Source organism: Notamacropus eugenii, chromosome 5 (genome assembly GCF_028372415.1).
Source record: "Notamacropus eugenii isolate mMacEug1 chromosome 5, mMacEug1.pri_v2, whole genome shotgun sequence".
NCBI lineage: Eukaryota > Metazoa > Chordata > Mammalia > Diprotodontia > Macropodidae > Notamacropus > Notamacropus eugenii.
The window spans coordinates 44181403-44204666 of NC_092876.1; the positions used below are offsets into that span (position 1 = coordinate 44181403).

General features: G+C 43.0%; 1 protein-coding gene across 9 annotated transcripts in view; it reads left to right on the forward strand.

Annotated features, from left to right (window-relative positions):
* The window catches only part of KCNAB2 (potassium voltage-gated channel subfamily A regulatory beta subunit 2), a 198118-nt gene that overhangs the window by 139497 nt on the left and 35357 nt on the right, over window positions 1-23264 (forward strand). For 8 of the 9 annotated variants that reach the window (XM_072608695.1, XM_072608693.1, XM_072608696.1 and 5 more), the window contains 3 exons: window positions 7960-8003; window positions 9015-9052; window positions 15408-15487. In XM_072608695.1, the coding sequence (XP_072464796.1) occupies window positions 7960-8003; window positions 9015-9052; window positions 15408-15487 (162 nt within the window). Of the gene's footprint in view, window positions 1-1558; window positions 1812-7959; window positions 8004-9014; window positions 9053-15407; window positions 15488-23264 lie in introns of those variants that run through there. The other variant, XM_072608692.1, reaches the window with a different exon arrangement.

The window sequence follows — 23264 nt, forward strand, 5'->3', positions numbered from 1 at the left end:
AACTTTTTCATCAATTCTTAACTAGTGAGTGGCAAAGAAGGATTATTATTGGTATTGAGATTGGCTGACCATAACCACTAGGCCAACCTTAAGATTATCCAGTAATCTTAGTGAGAGAGAACTTTGAAAAGTAGAAAAAGCTCCTTACCCTTAGTCTCATGGTGCCATGGGCCCCTCCTCAGATGATTATCCTTAAGTGCACAAAATAAAATGCATAGGATTACAAAAGAAATCAATTATATTGAAATACAGTTATCAAAATGTTTTAAAACCAAACTCAAGGACCTTAGGCCAAGAATCTTTGTGCTAGACAAAGATGAGGTACTATTATTCATATTACTGGATCTCTAAGGGATGCGTCCTTCTGAGGAGCGGAGCCTGGGGAGCAGAAATCATCAAGGCTGCTCGTTCATTAGGGAATGGGTAGGTTTCGAGGAGATCATGATTCCCTAGGGATCCAGAGAAAATTACTAGTATAAGGTAGAAACCGGCATTGCAATAATTGTGGCCACCCACTACTGAAACCTAGAGAAAAATGCCCGCTGTCTTCATGTCTACCCCTCCCGGTCTGTTCTGTCAACACCTGGTATGGTTGTTTAAGATTTACTGAGTCTACACAATGAGCCAGTTAGACCTAAATATCTCCAGTCTGCAATCTTCCATTTAGCCTTAGATCACCTCTATTTAGAAAGGAAATTTTCATAATAGCAGCTGCAGTAACTCTCCAAACATGCAGATTCCCAAAGGTGAGAGGTCAGCCTTTCCATTCGGCATTGTTCTACCCAGTCTCAATGCCAGCATCTTTGGTACGCTGCTTTCTAGATCCCCCAGCCCATTTTGTAAGTTCTTTAGGCTTATTTAAACCACCCTGCCTTGTCATTTCATGGAAAGCTATCTGTGATCTGGTCAGCGCTGCCAAAGTTTAGGAAATTGCATCCTTATCAAAAGAATCTCTGATATAACAAAGAACTAAAACCCATTGTACAGGTCGGAGGTGAAATATTTAACAGTAGTGAAATATTCAGTGGTTACACGATGCACACCAATGATTTCTCCGGCCAAAGGTTATTCTAATGAGTCCTCATTAGCTATTTTTTCCATGCCGCTGGAAAGATCTGAGGCAGAATTAATGAAGACCGAGGAAGTTTGCTTTTCGAGACTTTTGATCAGTTGCTTTATCATTATGTCAAGCTTTAATTAGGGGAAAAAATGGCAGGAAACTTAACTTTCCTGTTTTGAAAGTTTGGAGGCAGCCATATGTCAGCTGCCCCTGTCCAGATCACCCCAGAATTTGTTGATCTACACTTTTTCCCCTCCAGCAAAAAAATCTTCCTTTAACATTTCAGCCTAGGGATAAGCTGTCCCTTCTGGTTGTTTCTCTTTCTGCCTAGCAGCTGATGGCAAGATTAATCCCATCATTTTAACAGAAAGACAACTTGAGTGGAGCAATTGTGGGATCGGGCCATGTCCCAGTTTTTGTTCAGTTATCCTTCCCGATGGCTGGCAGAGTAGCAGCTAGACCCCCCCCCAGGTCTCTGCCTGCAGATTTCAATGCAAGAACCCCATCTCACAAAGGTGGGCTGTTTCTCATGCTAGTAAAATAAGAACAGGAAGGAAATTTGAGGACATGATTAACTTTAAAAATCACCCTTCCTGAGACTGCTAAAGATGGTCACTGTAGGAAACTGCCAGACAAAGAACAGTGGAAGGGACTTCAGTTCAAAGTCGAGTCCTTGCCCTGTCATCCCCCTGCTCTGTGACCTCAAGCAAGGACATCAACTTCTTCATAACTCCACTTTCTTCAAAATGAGGTGAATGTTTGTTTCTTTTTTTTTTTAGTTTTGGAGGGAAAGGGATTGGGAGAGAAATGATGAAATAGTGATAATGAAGCCAAAACAGAAAAATGAAGAAAAGAGGGTCATTGAGGCATATTTTTTAAAATGCACAAATGGTGAAGGGAGCCCAGACATCTAGGATAGTATTAGAAGACTGCAGGGCTCTATAGTCCCCAGGTAGGGATGGAAGATGGACTTGCCAGAATATGACAGGTTGCCTCTTTCCAACAGCCCCTGGTGTATCCTGGGCCATCTCCAGTCATCTTGATGCATGTCTGGTCACTGGACCCAGATGGCTCAGGAGGACAAAGTGAGTTTGTTGACTTTGCACAGCCCTCCCTCACTCAAAACAAAGTCAAATGTAAATCATGTCATCACTTCTCTGATGTCATGATCTTCTTTGAAAACAGAGGATGGACACAACAACAACACAGTTTGTTTCCCTCCTAGGGAAGTCCAGACACTTAGACTAGTACTGACTGGAAGCCTCTATTGGTCCTTGGGGTGGTGAGATTCACTGAAAAGGTGAGGATTATACTGACTATCTATGGGCTGCTGTATGGTGAAATAAAAAGTGTTCTCCAGGGGGAAAATGCACAGAACAGAGGAGAAGGAAGTTCAAAGGGGAATAATAATAAGCAAGAGGGAAGCTTTGAAACAAGCCTGATGAATTTATTAATTCTTTAAGAAGAACAAACTGTAAATGGTAGCAATTTGCCATTTCATTTACAGTTCTGCTTTTCTGTTCTTATATATGGAAATGTCCATGTTTCTTGGTGTTTGTCAAGTTCAGAAAAACAAAAAAATATACCATATTTTAAAATGGAAATAATGATGTCTACCAGTTATAAGGCTCAGTAAGACAGTATATATAAAAGCACCATGTAACTCTAAAGAATTAAAGTAAATGAAAGTGAGATCATATATATATATGTATATATATGATTTTATATATATACATATATGTGTGTATATATATATAGCATGCTCTCTGTGTATAGAGAGAGCGAGAAAGAGAGAGCTATATATATATAATCTTTTGTGGGTCACTGATGGAGACATTTAGCATGGTTTGCTGCAGATGCTATTTGGTTCAGAATTTTGATTTTTTTTCCCCATAGGTTATAGAACTGGAAGGAACCTTAAAGAGCCATCCTTTTGAGCTGGGGTCCAAACTGGTTTAAAAAAAACTTGCCTAGCCTCTCCTAGAGAATAAGGAACAAGGCCAAGATTTGAACCCAAATCTTCTCATGCCAGGTCCTGGACCCTTTCTACCTCTTTTTTTTAAACTATCATAGATATTTTGTTTTAATCCTGAATCTGTAGTACATGTGTTTGCCTCTGAGTCAATTGTCTGGAAATTATCTACCTTGTAAGCCCTAAAACAGCAGTCCCCAACCTTTCTGAATAGGAGAGCCTCTTTGTAAGAACAAAAACTTTGCAGAACCTCCAATGATAGGTATATTATTAGTTATCTATTAACTGAGAAAATGTGTGTTAAGAGGGAAGTTGCATTGAACTCAGTAATGCATCTAAGTAAATTGTTTTTGGTTAAATTCAACAGTACATGGATACATGTGAAAAATATCTCTTTGTGCAAGATGTGGTACTGTGGCGGAGTGAACAGAGAGCTAGCTGTGCAATCAGGAAAGCCTGGGTTCAGGTCTTGTCTCTAATCTGTACTGGCTGTGTGACCATAGGCAATTCACCTAACATCGCATCAACCAGGCAACTCTCTTAAGCATATAATTATAGATGGGTTATAGTTATGGGTGGGTTATATTATAGATGGATTATTCTACAGATGAGTTATGCTACAGATGGGTTATATTATAGATGGGTTATACTATTGATGAATGGGTTATCGGTTATGTTATAGATGGGTTATGTTATAGATGAGTTATAGTTATAGGTGGGTTATGTTATAGAGGGGTTATGGTACAGGTAGGTTATATTATAGATGGGTTATGCTATAGAAAGGTTATAGTTATAGGTGGGTTGTGTTATAGAGGGCTTATTCTATATACGAGTTATGCTACTGATGGGTTATGTTGTAGATGGGTTATACTATAGATGCATTATGCTATAAGATGCATTATGGTTATGGGTGGGTTATGTAATAGGTGAGTTGTGTTATAGACGGGTTCCCAATCCACACCAATGGAGGGATTCCCCCCTCCCTGCAGGACATTCCCCATACTAATGAAATCACAAGTCAACACAGAGACAGAGAGAGGGAGACAAAGAGAAATAGATAAAGGGGAAGAGGAGAAGGAGGAAGACAGAGACACAGAGAAAGAAACAAGTGATCGTTGCAGTCAGAGAGCCTGTAATTCTTGAAGGAGTCTAGTTTATCTGGATCTCTTTAAGTATGATGTGGTGATAAGAGTCTTAGCTTTGAAGTCAGAATATAAGTGTTCAAATTTTAACTCTGACCCTTATGACGTATGTGACCTTAGATGAGTAAGTCACTGTAAGCGTCTGGGGGCCCATTTTCCTCGTGGACTCAGAGGTCATATCTAGCTTCAGGACTATGGTGCTGTGAGTCACTTAACCCTCCTCAGCCTCAATTTCCGTATCTGTAAAATAAGGGAGATAGACTAGATGACTCCAGGGGACCCTTCCATCTCTAAGTCTGTCATACTGTGTGGATTCTAGTGTCTGCTGTCCTTAAACAAGTTCTCTGGACATCAGTTTCTTCATTTGTAATATGAGAGGGTAAGACTAAGTCCCTCATGGCCCTTCCAGCTCAAACAGTCTGTCAATCAATTGACAAGAAAGTCTCAAGAGCCTACTATGTGCCAAGCGCCGTGCTAGGTTCTGGAGATCCAAAGACAGCAGTGAAGCAGCCCCCTCCCCCAAGGACTTTACGTTCTATAAGGTCCCATGTCAGGGAGACAACATGTACACATATAAATATATACAAATTAAATGCAAAGCAGTTGGGAGAGAAGACCCCGGGAGCCAGGGAGGCAGGTAGAGACTTGAGGCAGAGGGACCAAATGGGAAATTACTGTAATAATCCAGGCAAGAGATGATGGGGTCTAACCTAGAACTGGGGCTGTAGGAGTGATGTGACTTCAGAACCCATCTAGGTAATCCCTGTCATCTCACAGAGGAGGAAACTGAGGCCAAGAAAGGCTAAATGACTTAGAGCATCCTAGACCTAAAGCTAGAAGTGACCTCAGAGGTCAGGCCAACCCCCTCATTTTACAAATGGGGAAAATGGGGCCCAGAGGGGTGCAGTGATTTATTTGCCCAAAGATGTATGGGTATCAGAAGTAGCAAATGGGGGAGACCATAGCAGTAGAAACAGCAAGACTTATCAATGAGGAAGAGTGAGGGGTTGAGGATGATGTTGAGGTTGTGAGCCTCGGCACCCAGATAGATGGCAATGCCAGAGGGGATGGCACCAGATGACCTGGGATGCCCCCTCTGGCCCTGACATCTTCTCAGCCATCTGTGAACTTAGTGGCTCCTCCAGGATCAGTGACTGAGGAGTCCTCGACACCCCTGAGGATGGGGGGGCTTAGCTTGTAATGCAGCCAGTACCACAGATGCTTTTTTGAGACCTCCATTGGTCCCCTCGGTGATCAGAGCCCAGTCTTGTTTCCCTATGGCAATGAATAACACAGCCAAGCGAAAAGGAACACTGAACATGCATTGCCCAGACCCAGCATTTCAGCCCAGGTGTGCGGGGTTTGTTTTTTTCCTGGTCACAGTTAAGAAAAATCACAGTTAATGCTCCTATTGAGAACAGCTGGCACTAGACATATTGATGTGCATTGTTTTGCCATATAAAAAAAAGATATTACAGACCCAGAACTCCCTCTTTCATCTTCATCTATATATGTGATCTATCAAAACCTACTTGATTGTCTTCAAATGGTGGTTTTTTATGGGGAAAAGCCCCCTCTCAGTGTCTGCATTCTTCTTCTTCCTGGCCCTTCAAACAGATCAAAGTATTTTCTGCCAATAGAGGCACCCACCGAGACCCCAGTCTTGTTTAAGGAAGAATCCTGTCCTTATAAGTCCTTAAGAAACTATTTGACAGATTGGTTTCCGTTGAGAATGTAGAGAGGAGGCAGACAGCCCACTTTGGTAATGCCTTACATTTCTATGGCATGTTGGGCACTTTCCAAAGGGGCTTCATAGGATTTGTCCTCTTTTGTTCTCATGACAACCCTGGGAGCTAGGAAGGAATGTGGCAGGGGCAAGAGGGGAGAGGGGCAGGGCAGCATAGAGGAGGACCTCCTGCAGAGAGGGGGACTTGGGCTCAGCCACTGAGACCAGAGAAGACAAGATTGCACACGTTGGAAGTGACCAAATTGGGATTTAAACCCAGGTCTTCCAACTGCACATCCCTTTGTTCTTCCCAGTGGGCCTCCTTAGGAAAGACCAGCCTAGCCTGGTAGTGGAACTGGTTTTCGGTAAGCACACATAAAAATGACTATGTGGGTGGTGACCTGGGCCTGGTCCAGCTTCCTCCTCTTGCCTGGTAACCCTGACAGGGGGATAAGGGAATGTGGTTCCTGGGAAGGAGATTTGGGGCAGCCAGATGACCCAGAGGGTAGAGCATGGGGCCTAGAGTCAGAAAGACTTGAGTTCAAATTCAGCCATAGATCCATACAAGCTGTGTTACCTTGGGCATTTACTTAACCTCTGTCTGCCTCAGTTTCCTCATCTGTGAACTGGGGATATGAACAGCACCTTCCTCCCTGGGCTGTGGTAAGGATCAAATGAGGTACTAATTGTAAGGGGCTTAGCACAGTGCCTGGCATATAGTAAGCACTATATCAATGTTATTATTATTTTTTAGAGTGCCTCCTGAAGGCTATTAATAACTGCCACAGCTACTAGTGCAGCAGAACATGTGGGTTGTGTTTGTTGAATGTGGGATGAGCCCAGGCCACTGAGCATCTTTCAGAAAACACAGGAAGCTGAGAAAACTCCCGACACAGCCCAGGGCAGCCTCCAGCAGCTGTTTCTCACTCCTATTCCACCTAATTAAGGCTAGTTGTTCATACTTCCGACCTGAAGGTGAAGTGAGTGTCTGAGGCTCTCCAGCCCACTCCACCATTAAGGCCCTGGCTGCAAATTACATCCCAAGCCTATGACTTCAGCTCGGTGGATAGATGGATGTATCTGCAGCACAGATTACTTCCACCACCCTCAGAGGCGGCCTCCTCCATCTGGGGACAGGAATGACAAACTAATCAGGGGATGGCATGGCCCTGACAAAGCAAGAGTGAGACTCAGAGTGAGGGAAAACATGCCTCAGCTGCTGCCTCATTCTCTAAGTTGCTTAGTATCTCTGGGCCTCAGTTTTCCCACCTATAAAAATGGGTCTAATCACTACTATTGCCCACGCCAAGTGGAGAGTTGTGAAAAGGAATGAAATCATGAACAGGTTCTCTCTTGATGACCTAAGCTAAGCTGGACTTAAAGACCCATCACTGTGATGACAATAGGCAGACTGAGCAGCCAAGGTAAATCAGATGTAAAGACCATTAAGTTTAGAGTCAAGGGGTTCAAAGTCAGAATCCCCGCTCTAACTCATCATCTTCATCATCATTGCAGGACAGTGTAGTTGGAGAAGTGCTGGATTTGGAGTCATAATCCCTAAGTTCAAATGCTTACTTGCTGTGTGACCTTAGACATGTCACTTGTCTTTCTAAACCTCAATTTTCTCATCTATAAAATGAAGGTATGGAACTTGACAGTCTCTGAGATCCCCTCCAGCTCTGGGTCTTTGGTCTAATAATCTAAAAAAAAGAAAAAACACCTGTAATTTCATTCCCCTGGAGCTCAGTTTTCTCATCTGTGAAATGAGGGGTTTGGCCTGCCTGGCCTCTTCAACTCTAGGTCTCTCATCCTATGAACTTATTAATAGTAATAATAATAGTTCATGTTATTACAGTACTTTAAGGTCCTCAGAGCTTCCCCCCTTGCCCCTCCAGGGAACTGGCTTTATTTTTGATAATACTGCCTTCCCATTGACTCTCGGAGCTCACACCTGTCATCCATCACTGTTGGCATTGTCCCATATTCCTAACAGTGACAAGTGTAATGATGCCTGAGTTCTCCATTGACAAGGACTAACACAGGACATTTATTTTTACAGGAATCTGGGGAAGTCTGGATTACGCGTCTCCTGCCTGGGTCTCGGTAAGTCACCTCTCCCCGGGCGCAGGCTTAGTTCTGTATCCAGCGATGTCTGGCTGTAGGAGAGGACCTTTTCTGCCTGAGAAGGCAGTGTGACTCTGGCCACCTGGGAAGCCAAGGCACCAAACCCAGGGCACCAAACCCAGGGCTCCTCCGTTGCCATGACAGCAGAGCCCTTCAGAGCTGAGTACGAAGATATCTTCTGCTGCTTGTTTGCATCTGGGACTGAGAGGAGGGAATCTGGCCATCATCCAGAGGGTGCCCATGCCCTCCAGAAAGCCAAAAGACCCTCTTATCAATATTTCCTAAACAGAAATATCCTCCTTCCTCCAAATAGCAAGATTTGGATAAATGAAAAACAATCTTCTCTTTCCTGCATCTCTGGCCCCTTTCTCTGACCTTTACACTTTCCCCATAACACCCTCCCATCATCTTCATACACACACATGCACACACAACTTCATCAGGAGGTGATAATGAGTTTCTGTCCTGAAAGCCTTCAAACAAAGGCTCAGTGACCCCTTTGTTAAAGGATGTTTTTGGGTGGGGAGATAGTTCTCCTTCAGATACAAGTTGAACTTGGAGGCCTCTTTGAACCCTGTTCTCTTTCTACCATGCACACACCCACCCCCTCTTATAGAATGAGTGAGCCTATAGACCCTTCTTTGTATCTGGAAAGGTGGCCTTGTATCCCCTTGCATTATAAGACATTACCACCTATCTCTGTGACCAGGTAAGTCCCACTGAGAATTTAGTCCTTTGTGTATTCTATGGATCAGTGATTCTCAGTCTCATATGAGTCTAGGGGGGGGGGGGGCCTTTGAGAGTGAAGAGAACCCACTAAGCATGAAAACTTCACATGTACATGAGCACAGATGAGCCTCGAATAATGGACTGTCTGTGCTCAGAGCAAAGAGAGACTCCAGGACTTCGGGGTCCAGGTGGATCCCCATACACTGCCCCAACAACCTGCCAGTTCGGAAGCTCTAACGTGTGTGTTTATCTCCCATATAGGAACATGGGTGACCTTTGGAGGCCAGATCACCGACGAGGTAAGGATATTTTTCTGTTCCTGAGGTCCCCTTTGCTCCTACTTTCTTGCCTCTCCACAGCCCACCCTGCATCCCAGAGGAATGTCCTTTCTGCCTTTGGAATCCCATGCTTCCTTCAAGGCCTAGCTCAGGCACCTTTCCTGCCCCCTCCCCACTTCCTTCCTGCTGAAATGACTTTAATTTGGCTTTATATTTGTTCATCTTTGTACATACGCTCATGGATGTGAAGCTGGATGAGACCTTAGAGGCCAAAGAGCCTACCTCCCTCATTTTACAGAGGAGGGAAACTGAGGCCCATGGAGGTAAAGACACTTGTCCAGGACTCGCAATTAGCCATAAGTTTCAAAGGCAGAATTTGAATCCAAATTCTCTCATTCCAAATCTGATCATCTTCCCACTATCTTCCACATCCACACCTAGTAGTATGTAAGCTTCCTGAGGACAAGGTTTACATTTTGAGGGGGGATGGGGGGTGTTTTTTTTTTTTTGTCTTCATTAGGGATCTAACACATAACACCACATTTTGCATATTAAGTGTTTATAACCTCAAAGACAGGAAAGAACTGAATATGATTTTCATTATTCCTATTACCTGTGTCTATCGCCCAACGTAACACCTCTAAGAAAGAGAATAAATTTATTAAACACCTACCCTGTGCCAAGCACTGTGCTAAGCACTTTACAAATAATTTCTCATTTGATACAACAACTTTGGGAGGCAGATGCTTTACAGATCAGGAAACTGAGGCAGACAAATTAAGTGACTCGCCCAAGGTCACACAGCCAGTAAGCTAAATTTGAACTCAGGTCTTCCTGACTCTAGGTCCAGTGCTCTATCTAGCAACCCTCCATCATTCATAAGGTCATTTCAGACATTCAGATATTTTCACCTCTAAGCTCATGGATCCAACTAGGACTGCATAAATAGCGTTCCTATTTATAAATTCTTCATTACTGTGCTTCTGCATTTGTCTTGAATCCAGATGCATTTGTCCAGTTTCATTTCTTCTTCCAGTAGCTGAGTTTTTGAGTTAAAGATGAGCACAAGAAAAAAAAAAGAATTCTCTGTGTTTCTGAAAAATTTTTTTTAATCCATATCTATGATTTCCTCAGGCTGAGGAGCTCCCAACATGCAAAATCCCTCCAACAATTCATCTGATTTATAGTTTTAAGAGAATTACCTGAAAGTACTGAGAGGAGTCTTTCCCTTGATTACACCAATAATTGGTCTCAGAAGCAGCACTTGAACCCTGGTGTTCCTGATCCCAAAGCTGCCCCATTCTGCCCTTTTACTTACTTTTTAAAAAATATATGCGGCAATGTAACCAAAAACTTGCATTACCTTTTCCTATGGAGAGAGGAGTGTACATCCCAAAAATATGGATGGTAGTTTAAAATTTAATAAGCAAATTTATGTGAGAATTAATTATTTGCAGAAGCAGTTCATGACTTCTTTGGGGGGGGGTGTATATCAAAATAGAATCCGTTACTTTTTAGAAATTTAATTTGTTCATTTGATTTGTTCAATTAGTTATATAGCTAGTAACTTGTGCCATGTGTGAGCGATTCATAGGATATTGCTTCTGTATGATCTTAGCTGAGAGAGCTAAAAACCAGTGAGAAGCTCCATAAAGGCCAAAAAAAAAGGAGGAGTGTGATCCAGAAGTGGGATGGACTGCCTTGGTCATCCATGAAATGTCGTGGCCTCATCAGTGAAGGCCTTTGATCTAAGGCCAGATGATCACTTGTCAAGCATCTTGACAAGTCAGTCAGATGGGCTTTAGACTAGATGACTACAAGATCCCTTCCAGCTCTATGAAGGTTTTAGGATTAAATATCTAAAGGAGAAATAATATCTTAAAGAATTATGATATCATTAGACTGGCATCCCCAAGAATTATTTTATACTGACCGATGAAACTCTGGTTTGCGAATGCTTGGAGAAGAAAACAGTGATCATTAGAGGTTCACATGGGTTCACTAAAAATGTCATATCAAATGTAAGTAAATTTCAGTTTTTTAATTGCCAAACTGGTTGCCATCGACATAATTTATCTGGATTTCCATGAGCTAGTCAACAGCCTCTTATTATATACTTACAAATAATTGGAGCTCTGTGTCAGCGGTGATGGGTGATACATGACCCCATAGTCTATCTATATCATCTACATCCTTCTCCTTTAAAGAGAAGTTAGTGAACATTTCATGTGGCTCAGGACTATTTCTGTCACCCTCTGCTCTTAATAGATCCCCTCTGAAGATCTGTCTTCAGTACCAGGTTTCATATTTCAAAGAGGACCTCAGTAATCTGGTGGGTGTCCAGAGGAGAGTGTCTAGGCTGGGTGAAAAGTCCTGATTTCATTGTGAGGAGGTAGTTGAAAGGATTCGGGATGTTTAGCCAAGAGAAGAGAAGATACAGGGGGCATCTGATAGCTATGGTCAAGTATTTGAAGGGCCATCCCACGGAAGAAAGATGAGACTTGTTCTTCTTGGCCTCAGACTAGGCACAATGGGGAGAAGTTACAAAGAAAGAGATTTAGGCCTGGAGTCAGGAGAAATTTACTAATGATTGAGCTGTTGCAAAATGGAATTCCAAGAAGGGAGAGACCACTTTGAAATAGGAGAATCTGGGAAAACTTCATCCACAAAGTAGGTTTTAAGGTGGGTCTTTTAAGCGTAGAGACGGTGTGATGGAGTGGAAAGAGAGCAAGCCTCTGAGCCAAGAGTCCTGTCACCAGTCCCATACTGGCTGTGGGACCCTAGACAAGTCACTTCCCTCTCACTGCCTTCAGCAGATCTCTAAGCCAGGAAGAAGGTGCAAACTCGGTTGAGAGAGAATTTCCTCACCATGTCCAGGCCCCACCTCTTGGATTTGACATAGCAAAGGTAACAGGGGAGTGCATTCCAAGAGATGCCACTGCACAGTCAAAAGCTCAGAGGTAGGAATGAGAGCAGCCTGGAGTAGTGAGAACAACCTGACATGAACAGAAAGGGGTCTCAATGGATGATCTGTGACAACTTTTTTTTAAATTTAAGCTAGCTTCCTCTACCCCTGAGAACATTTCTCTATTACCTCTCCTCTAGTCACCAAGGGCTCAAGGAACATCTGCTCATTTTAATAGCACCCTAAGCTAAATAGAATTAGGAAGGCCAAGCTGATTTTTAAATCCCAGATAACATATTCCAAGTATAAATCATTGGCAGATTTTCTCCTCTTTCCCAAGTCCTGGCATTTCTCCCTCTGCAGTAGCTCTTGAACTTTGAACCCACCCCAGACCAAGGCCACCACTCTTTTTGTGTGATGGATCTGGAAGATTTTGAGTCAAAGACTTGGGTTCAAGTCCCTCGATGGCCTTGTGCACATAATCGGTACTTAATCGAGTGACCTTCTCCTAGAAGGCAGGCTGGGTGGTAGTGAATAGAACACTGGGCCCAGAACCAGGAAGGCCTGAGTTCAAATCCTTTTTCAGACACATAGAAGAAGCAACATTTTCATGCTCATTTGTGGAAACATCAGATCTTTTACATAGTGAGAACGATTCATATATCCATGTATAACAAAGCTGAGTCAAAATAATCCAACTTTTTTCAATATCTGTCCTTTCTCAGTATGTCACAAATTTGTCCCGTGAACATCAAGATGCTGCATTTGATTTTTTTCACTGGGTGACCCTGAGCAAGTCACTTAATCTCCTTCTACCTCAGTTTCCTCTACTGTAAAATGGGGCAAGTCACAGCACCCATTTCTCGGGGTTGTTGTGAGGATCCAAGAAGATAATATTTGTCCAAAGCACTTAGCACAGTGCCTGGCACATAGTAGGTGTTTCATAAAAGCTTGTTTTCCTTCCTTAACAAATGCTAATTGGTTAAACTGAGTTGACCTCTCACTACAGCTTCGTCTGTAAATCTCTAAGGTCAGACTAGGCCCTTCAAGCTCTGACATTCCATAATTCTTGCCCAGACGACTGAAATAATAAACTTCCTGACACATCGCTATTACCAGGTCACCCTCCTGCCAAATTTAATATAAACTCCCAACTCTGCCATTCAAGGCATGCCACAATCTGGTCTCAGCAGTCAGTCAATAAGCAAGAATGCCAGCTATATACCAGGCACCCTCCACCCCAAACTACCCTAGCCTTATCTCATACCCTTTCACATGTTCTGCCCCCAGTTCTTGTCCTGTGTTAAGGCTTTTGTTTATGCCTTTTCCCCTACTTAGAATGAACTCTCCCTTCATCTCTTCTTGTCCCCTGACCATCTCTTGAAGTGTGAAGGTCACTCCCTTCCTGCATGGCCTAATTCAGGTAGCACCTCCCTCTGAAGCCTTCCCTGACCTTATCCTCTACCCTCCACAGACTGTCCCTTGGCATTTATCTCCCTCCCCTGTGTATAACACTTTGTAGGGAGATTCTTGTCCTTCCCCTCATTAAATCATAAATTCCATGAGAGCAAGTCAGTATTGGATCTTTCTTGGTATCCCCAGAGTGAGCATAGCATAGGTGTATCTTGAATTGAACTGAATTGAATTGAATCAGCTTTCCTTCATTAATCAGATAAACTGAGCTCTCTGGCATTATCTCCCTGTAGTTTTACCATTAGCTGCCTGTTGGCATCATCACCCTTAATGGGAAAGAAAGCATTCACCAGGGACAGACAGAAGGGATTCTTTTGCATCCCCAGAGACTTTTCAAGAGTCAAGGCTCAGATTCTAGCAAAGTCACAGCAGAGAGAATGATTTTGGCTGCCTTGATTAAATTTAGTTGAGATGTATCCTGTCTAGGAATCAGAGATAGATGATTTATTTGCTTAAATGAAAATTGAATGCATCATGCTGACCTGTGTCCAGCATGAACCTGGCAAAAGGGCTGTCTGGTCAAAACAGGTAACTTGTTGGACATCTTTCTCATGAGCCAATCTGATATCTCTTCTTATTTTTCCCAATTCCCTGTTCTTGAGAATCTCTTTGCTGGGACCTTATCCCATTTCTCATTCAAATCTTTTCACAATCTAGTCCCTACTTATCTTTCCAGACTTGACACATGTGACCTTCTTCTACATGCTCTACAATCCAGTGACAGTGTTATAATATTGCTGGTCCCAAGTCTTAGCACATTAGCTGGCATATAGTAGGTGCTTAATAAATGTTTACTGATTGATAGATTTTCTTCATAGCACAGTCCACCTCCGAACTCTGTGCATTTGTACTGGCCATCAGCCATGCGTGGAATGCCTCCTCCAGTCCCTTTGTCTTCCTTCAGGACCCAGCCCAAATTCTACCTTGTGCAGGAGGCTTTTCGCAGTCCCCCTAGGTGCTAGAGTCTTCACCCCCATAGCCACCTTTCATCTACATATCTTGTTAGTTCTTAATCATTTACATGTTGACTCCCTCGTTAGCATGGGAGCTTCTTAAGGGTAGCCTTTCTCTTTATCCCCAGCACTTAGCAGAGTGACTTGGTACACAGTAAGTGCTCAATAAATCCTTGTTCACTTAGTGATCGACCTCCTATAGGTCTCTGTGATCGTTGGGATCTATGGCCATTAAAAGTACAGGATACAGAATAATGAAACTTTTAAGTATTGAGTATTATGAAAAATTTGAAAAGGAAAGTGAACCAGCCAAGTAACAAGATCAAAGGTGAATTGATAGACAGCCCAAGACTTGTGTTTTTTTTTAAAAGAGATCTAGAAGACCTCCAGTACATTGGTCCTCCAGCCTTCTTTGGAGGATCCATGGGAGAATACAGCCAAGAATCACACAAGATGAGAAAGTGTGGCTGAGGACTGATGAAGAGAGATAGAGAGGATGCAGATGATGATGATGATGATGATGATGATGATGATGATGATGATGATATGAACATAGTAGTAGTGACAGTAATAATAACCCTTCTTTGTGTGTAGACCTTTAATATATGAAGAGCTCGCTGAAGCATTTTTTAATAAGCACTACCCACGATGGTTGAATTTATTTATAAAGTGCTTATGGCAGACCTGACATCCCGTATCTTTCTTGCCTTGAGATGTTGGCCGATGCATTTGCCCAACTGAGGGCCCACCTCAATTCAGTGAATTCCATCTGAGCATTTAAGCAGTGCAAGTCAATGAATGGGTCACTGAACTCTGGGCCATAGGGAAGACCTGATTTCCAATGCGCCCATTTATCGGCTTTGTGATCTCCGACAAGTCGCTTCCCCTGTAGGCCAGCCTCACTTTCCTTCTCTGTATCTCTGAGGTCCTTTCCAGCTCTAAATCAATAGACTGTGACAATTGGTTGATGTCTGAGAGTCTCCTGAAACTTCAGAGGCCTTGAGAGGAGATTCTTCTTTTGCGATCACCACTCCTCTCCTTTCAGATGGCAGAGCAGCTGATGACCCTGGCTTATGACAATGGAATCAACCTGTTTGATACGGCCGAAGTCTATGCTGCTGGCAAGTAAGTGTCTTTTTTAGATTCCTGCCTTTATACCTTCTCTATACAACCCTTCCTTGGTAATCTGTCAGGACCAGGGAGCTCATACTCTCTTTTGCTCACTTTTCTATAGCTAATCAATAAGAGACAGTACAAGAGTGTGCTGGTAAATATTTAACAATCAGCTTTCCATGGGGGTGTGGCATGACATGCACACAACACATTTTTAAATTTAATCTGTGGTGTTAATATTTTCTCCATCACTTTCTTATATCTAGACAATCAACCAAACAATAAATCAAGCTCTTATATTATTTGCCAATTTCCAAGGTATAAATGCCCACAGTGAGCATTGATTGAGGTATGAGCTGGCTGCAACACCCCACTAGGACTGTATAGATGGGATGTGATGCCCACCATCGATCTAAGAATTGTCATAAATATGGTTCCTATCCAATTTTCTTTTAATTAAAATTGCTTTGTAGAGGGAGTGTAGTAGAGGCAGAAGGGAGAAGCATTACTGAAAGAATCAGAATAAAGGTCTTTTGAAGGAGAAACAGAAGCAATGTTTGTCATTGGAGCTGACTACAGACCACCTAGACAGAAAGTGGAGATAGATGAGGCATTTGGGAAACAGACCACAAGCCTACCACAGAGGTATAACATGATGTTGGTGGGGTACTTCAAGTATCCAGATGTTGGTGGGGTACTTCAAGTATCCAGATATCTGCTAGAGCTTGTAAAAACTTCTTGACTTGCCTTAATGACATTTTCATCCTCCAAAAAACCAATAACGAGAAATTCTATCAAGGATCTTATTCTCACAAGCAAGGAAGAACTTGTTTTCTTCGGTGGAGATGATGGAAACCCTGGGGGGAAGTGATCCACCCCATACAAGGGGTATGGGAAGGGAAGAAATCTCGACCTAGTCTGCTTTACACCCTAGCTTTTGGGAAAGGATATTTCAGGGAGTTCAGAGGAAATATTAGTGAGTCTCACGGACCAAAATGTTAAAGGGAAAGTCAGATCAGGAAGGATGGGAGATGCTTAAGAATAAAATTCTCAAGACAGAAGGGGAAATAGTTCCAATGAAGAGGAAAAAATAGAAGTTGTATGAAGAGTCATATGAGGATGCCCAGAGAACTCATCAACCATCTTAGATTTTAAAAAGAAATGAACAGAAGACAGAGGCAATGCCAGGTCATAGAGAGTGAACACAATGTCCGGGATGCTAGGTCTCAGAATGAACCAAGGCTGGCCAGGGGAGTTAAGGACAACAAAAAGGGGCTTGTTTAGTTAAACTGGGGAAAAATAGGATCAGGGGAAGGATAGGGTCTTTCTTTGGAGTGGATGAAATGATATTCCCCTCACTGCCCTTGATGAAGTCAAATCACACAGCCCAGACTAACTACATCCTGGGGTCACAAAAGAGCGGGAGCTGTGGCTGCTATGGCTGTTGTTAGTGATATCTGAAAGCTCATGGAGAAAGGGAGAGATACCATAAAATTGGAGGAGGATAAGTGTACCAGCTTTCCAGAAAGAGAAGAGCAGAAGGTCTGCTAGTTATAGACCAATGGCTTTGACTTCAACTGCTGGGAAAATTCTAGAAAGGATTGTTAAAGAGGTGGTTGGCAAATATCTCGAAAAAGCAGAGCCTGATTAAGGACAGGTCATGCCAGGCTCTCCTCATCTCCTTTTCTAACAGAATTAACCAATAAGCATTTATCAAGTGCCTTCTGTATGCAGGCACTGTGTTAAGCCCTGGGTTACTGGCTTAGTCAGCTAATAGAGGAGGGGCATGCTAGGGATTTAATTTTCCCATATTTTAGCAAAGCTTTTGATAAAAATATCTTACTCTTGGAAAATGTCAATTATATCATGGTACTCTTGTGGAAGAGATAGAGAGATGTGGATCACGCCACCTAACACAATTGGATGGATTCAGAACGGAGTAATTGGCTGGACTCAAACAGTGATTGTTAATGGTTTGACGTCAGCATGGCAGGAGGTCTCCAGTGGAGGGATCTCTGCTTGACCTTGGGCTGTGTAACAGTTTCATCTGTTACAGATCAAGGAACAGATGGTATGCTCAAAGTATTTTTAGATGACCCCATGCTGAGAGGGATGGATGACCCAATCCAGTGGATGACCAAGTCAGGATCCAAAAGGATCTTGACTGACAAGAGACCCAGGCTGTATTTAATAAGGGGAAACTGAGAGGGGACAAATGTCAAGTCTTGCACCATGGTACAAAAGATCAGCTACACCAAGGACAAGATTGTAGAGGCCTGGTTAAGGAATTGTTCATTAGATTGTGACTCCCTGGGGCAGGAATTGCCATTTGCCTCCTTTAGTATCCCCAACACTTAGCACACTGCCTGGCACATCGTGGGTACTTGATAAATGTCACACTGCCTGGCACATAGTAGATGCTTAACAAATGTCGATTGTTTGAACTCAGGATATGAAACTTAATATGAGGTGGCTGTCACCACAGCAAAGAAGCGCATGCCCTCTTGGCTGCATAGCCATAACTTCCAGAAACTGGGAGATGAGAGTCCTGCTGTATTGTGCCCTTGTCAGACTTCATCTGGAACCTCTGGTTCAGTTCTGAGCACCTCTGTCTACAGAAGATATTTGGTGTCCAGAGGAGGGCTGCCAGGATGGGGAAAGATGTCAGATGAGCCTTGGCCAAAGGAACTGAGGGTGTTTAGCCTGGAGAAGAGAAGATTTGGGGACCAGGGGACATGGTAACTGCCTTTGAGTATTTGAAGGGCTTCTGTCCCCGCAACAGGAATGTTCTGTTTGGCCCCAGAGGACAGGAGTTACAAAGAGCCCAATAGAGGTTTGATGTCAGGAGAAACTTCCTGCAATTAGTGCTATCCCTGGGTGCAATGGGCTGCCTCACAGGGGCTGGTTTCCAGTTGCACAGATTTTCCAGCAGAGGCCAGATATATGAGGTATATCCTGGGAGGATTCCTTTCTGCATCAGCTGGACTAGATGGTATCTGAGCTCAGAGGAAGGAAGACCTGGGTTCAGATTCTCCTTCTGATGCTTCCTCACTGACTCTGGGCTGTAATAAGAATGATAAGAAGAGCTTCATATGCGTTTGTAAGGTGCTTTGCACACGTTACTTTATCTTACCCCTGCAGCAGTCCTGCAAGGAAAGGCTACTGCTATCCCCATCTTACAGATGAAGAAATAAAGGCCCAGAGACATTACCTGGCTTGCCAGCTAACAAATACTTGAGATGGGATGCTTCTATCCAAATTGTCCAACCCAATTTTAACATCCATTATTTTTTGTTCCATGGACAACTCTCTTAACTTGGGGTCCATGAAATTGATTTTTAAATACATTTTTTAAATATTTTAATGACTGTATTTAAATCTAATCAGTTTCCTCTGCAACCCTATGTATTTTATTTTATGCATTTAGAAATATGATTCTGCAAAAGGGTCCATAGGCCTCAGTTGCTTTGTTTATAAAATGGGATAACAAGAGTTGTTGAGAGGCTTAAATGAAATATATGGAAAACCTTAAAGCTCTCTAAAAATCAATTGATTAATTTATTGATTTAATTAATTTATTAAATGCCTATTATGTGCCAGGGCAGTTAGTCAGCGCAATGGATAGAGCACTGGACCTGAAGTCAGAAAGAGCCAAGTTCGTGACAGATTTGCCTCAGCTTCTTCATCTGTAAAATGAGCTGGAGAAGGAAATGGCAAACCACTCTAGTTTCTTTGCCAAGAATACTCCAAATGGGGTCATAGAAGGTTGGATACAATTAAAAAACAAGTCAACAATAACAACAATTTGCTTTCTTTGGCTTTGGGAAGTCATTACTCCCATTGAGGCAGGCCCACATCTTAGAGGAGGGGAACAGGGTTCTTTTTCACAGGCTTAATGAACTTCTAATCAAGTTGGAACAGGAAAGATCCTCCTGTCCCTCTGGTGCCCATGGTGATCTACCAGGCAAGGCACTTGATTAAGCTCAGCTCTCCTACATACAGATGACCTGTGCCCAGTCTAACATTCTTAGGTTTTTTTTTCTTAATGCTGCAATTAGGCCTGCCGAGAAGAGAGAACCTTTTGCCCTCGAGTACAGTTTTAAGCACTTAGAATCTCAGGCAATGATCTTTCCTCCTCAATTATGGAGAAGCACAGCCCACTCCAGCCCCACCTATTGGCTTAAAATTCAGAGAGTGGATGTAATCAGATCATTCCATTCTCCTACACCCAGTTTGCTAAATCATTCATTTGAACCCTTTGTCAACTCTTCACCATGACCAGAATTTCATGAGACAGGATGGTGTAAAGAATACAGAATCTAGTTGCAGAACGAAGTCTGGAGTTCAACATCGGACTTTTGTCACTTACTATCTGTGTGACCCTCATGTATGTTACTTACCTTCCCTGGATACCCCCTTCCTCATTTTTGAAATGAAGGAGATTTTTTGTTTGATTTCTATCCATCATTGTCATTATCTCCAAGTATTGATTAAGCATCTACTATGTGCCAGGTGGCTAGGTAGTACAGTGGATAGAGCACTGGGCCTAGAGTCAGGAATCTCTGAGTTCAAATACAGCCTCAAATGCTTACTAGCTCTGTGACCCTGAGCAAGTCACTTAACCCCTATTTGCCTCAATTTCTCATTTGTGAAATAGAGACATACTGGAAAAGGCTAGCCATTCCAGTATCTTTTCCAAGACTGAGATATTGGAATCACATAGAGTTGGGCATGATTGAACAGTTGAACAGCATCAAATGTGCCTGGCACTGTGCTAAGTACTGGAGATACAAAGGAAGGCAAAGCAAGGTCCCTGCTCTGAAGGTGCTCATGGTCTAATGAAGGAAAAAACATACACGTAACTATACGTACAAGATATGTACAGTGTAATTGAGAAGTGATCTCAGAAGGAAGATGGTAGCACTGAAGGGGACCTACCTGCAGAAGGCAGAGTGAGAGCTGAGGCTGGAAGAAATCCAGTGATACCAGGAGGCAGAGATGAAAAAGGGGAGTATTCCCAGCCAGTGAAAGGAAAGACATGGAGTTGAGTGATGGGTGCCATATGCCAAGGAGCCATCAAGGAGACTCTGATGCTCTGGCACAGTTGGAAAGGTAGGAGGAAACAGGTTGTGAAGAACTTCTCATTAGTTCAAGGAATGGTCGGTGTGGAAAATCCTTCCCTCCAGACTCTTAGAGGATTTCCTGGGATACCAAGGGCATGATTTGACAATGGTCAAAGAACTGAACTTGAACCCAGATCATCCTGACTCCAAATCAACCCCTCTAGCCACTGCACCATCGTGCTTTTCATTATATGGCAGAACATGAACTTTGAAGTCCCTTCCAGAGCTAAATCTTGCAAACTGTCTATACAGCCTGTGTCATTCTAACCTACAGTAGATGGGAAACCTCAGTATTTTATATTAGAGTCCTGCAGGGTGATTTGCACCTCTTTTCATTTTATTTTTAATTTTCATGTAGCCCTGTGATTTGCCTATGTACTAGGACCTTATGCTAGAAGTCAGGAAATCCATCAGTGCCATTGATTTTCCAGTGACTTTGGGCAAGATGGCAGTCTTTGTGCAGAGTTACTCCCACAATGGACAAGAAAAGATAGCTGCACATTGCCTGAAGTCCCAGATCTCCCTCTGGTTGGGTGTCTCTAGCCAAGCGTCATCAGCCAAGGTTTCTACCAATTTCACATAGAAGTGATATGCCTTCCCCCAGCCCAAGCCATGAGCTAATCTGGGTCTGTGTTGGTGGTGGTAGTGTCTGACTCTTCATTACCCCATTTGGGGTTTTCTTTTCTTTTGGAGGGGGAGGGCAAAGCAATTTGGAGTTAAGTGACTTACCCAAGAAGTAAGTGTCAAATGTCTGAGGTCACATTTGAACTCAGGTCCTCCTGACTCTAGGGCCAGTGCTCTATTTACTGTGCCACCTACCTGCCCCAACTCTTGGGTTTTCGTTGGCAAAGATGTTGGGGTGGTTTGCCATTTCCTTCTCTCGCTCCTTTAATAGATGGAGAAACTGAGGCAAAGAGGGTTAAGTGATTTGCTCAGGGTTACACAGCAAGCATCTAAGGTTGGATTTGAACTCAGGTCTTCCTGACTCTAAGGTCTGTACTCTATCTACTGCACCACCTTGTTGCCTCACAATCTGGGACAACACAAACTTACAACATGAGACACAATGCAAAAATAAAAAGATTCTTGCTTTGCGTGTCTCCTTTGGAAGGCTGCCCGAGCCAGCCTCACAGCCAACTCTTCCTAACCCATCTGCCCCTTTGCTTCTCTTCATAGTGAGTACAGTGATGTCAGTACGTCAAGGTTTCTTTCTATCTTCCGGGAGGCCTGACCTCCACTAATCAGAGTCTAGCACTCCCCTTTCCATGATCCTATGAAAGTTGCCATATCTTTCGTTTTTCATTATTTGCCCTAATTGGTCACTTGTAATTGATCAGTCCAAGGCCAACCCTGTATTCACTACTCTGCCTCTCAACGTAAAGTAGTGTATGACCTCTAAAGACCTTTACCAATCTAAATCTTATTTTCCATCACTCCCCTCTACAATCCAACCACCATAGCCCACTGGCTATCCCTTCAACATCCCTCCATTTTCCAAGTGTTTAATATCATATATTTAGAGCTAGCAGGGGTCTTAGAAACCATCTAATCTACCTCTCCCATTTTATAGATGAAAAAACCAGGCCTTAGTGAATTACCCAATGTCAGACAATTAGGAATGAATTAACTGGAAACAGTAATACTGCCATCCCTGTCCTCCCTGCGATGCCAAGCCCCATGTTTTCTCCTTGGCTTAGTTAGTCATATCCAGCATTTGTCAAGTTGGTACTGTGCTAAGTTCTGGGAATTTAAAGGAAAGTAAAAACAGCCCCTACCCTGAAAGAGTTCACATTCTAAAAGGGGAAGACAAATGTGAAAGATGGTTACACAATACATACAGAGTAGGCAGAAAATAATCCCAGGATGAAGAAGGTCCTAGCATCTGGGCGGGGTGGGGAGGTTCCAGAAAAGGCCCCCTGAAGAAGATTCTGTTTGATCTGTGTCTTGGAGGAGGACAAGGAAGCCAGCGTGCAGAGGGAAGGAGAGGAGAGCATTTCAGACAAGGGGGCAGCCACTCAAAATGCATAGAGCTTGAAGATAGGAGATTATGTTCCAGGAATGGAAAATAGGCTATCTGAAATGGTTCGTGAGTGTGTGGATAAGGAAGTCATGTGTAAGAAGCATGGAGTGATGGGAAGGAGCCAAATTGTGAAAAACTATAAATGCCAGACAAAGGATTTTATATTTTATCCTGGGGACAATAGTGATACAATGGAGTTGACTGAGCAGGGACCAGAAGTGTGGTTTAGGAAAACCACTTTGACTGCTGGTTAGAAGGTGAATTATAGTGGAAAGAGATTTAAGGAGTAGAGACTGTTTGGGAAGCTGGAATAGTCCAGAGAAGAGGTGAGAAGGGCCTCAAATGGGAGGCAGCTGAATGAAGAGGGGGGGATGTAGAGGAGAGATGTTGGCATCAAGATATGGCATCAAATTGGATTTGTGTGGCGCCTGTAAACAAGAGTTGTGAGCTTGGCTAACTGGAAGGATGGTGGTGATCTTAATAGTAATAAGGAGATCAAGAAGAAAGGAAGATTTCGGGGAGGAAGGATAAGATCATGAGTATTTGAACATGCCAAGTTCGAGAGTGGTCAGTTCAAGAAATACCCAAAAAGCATTTGGTGACATGGGCCTGGAGCTCGTGGGAAAGACTGGCAGAATATGGGAAT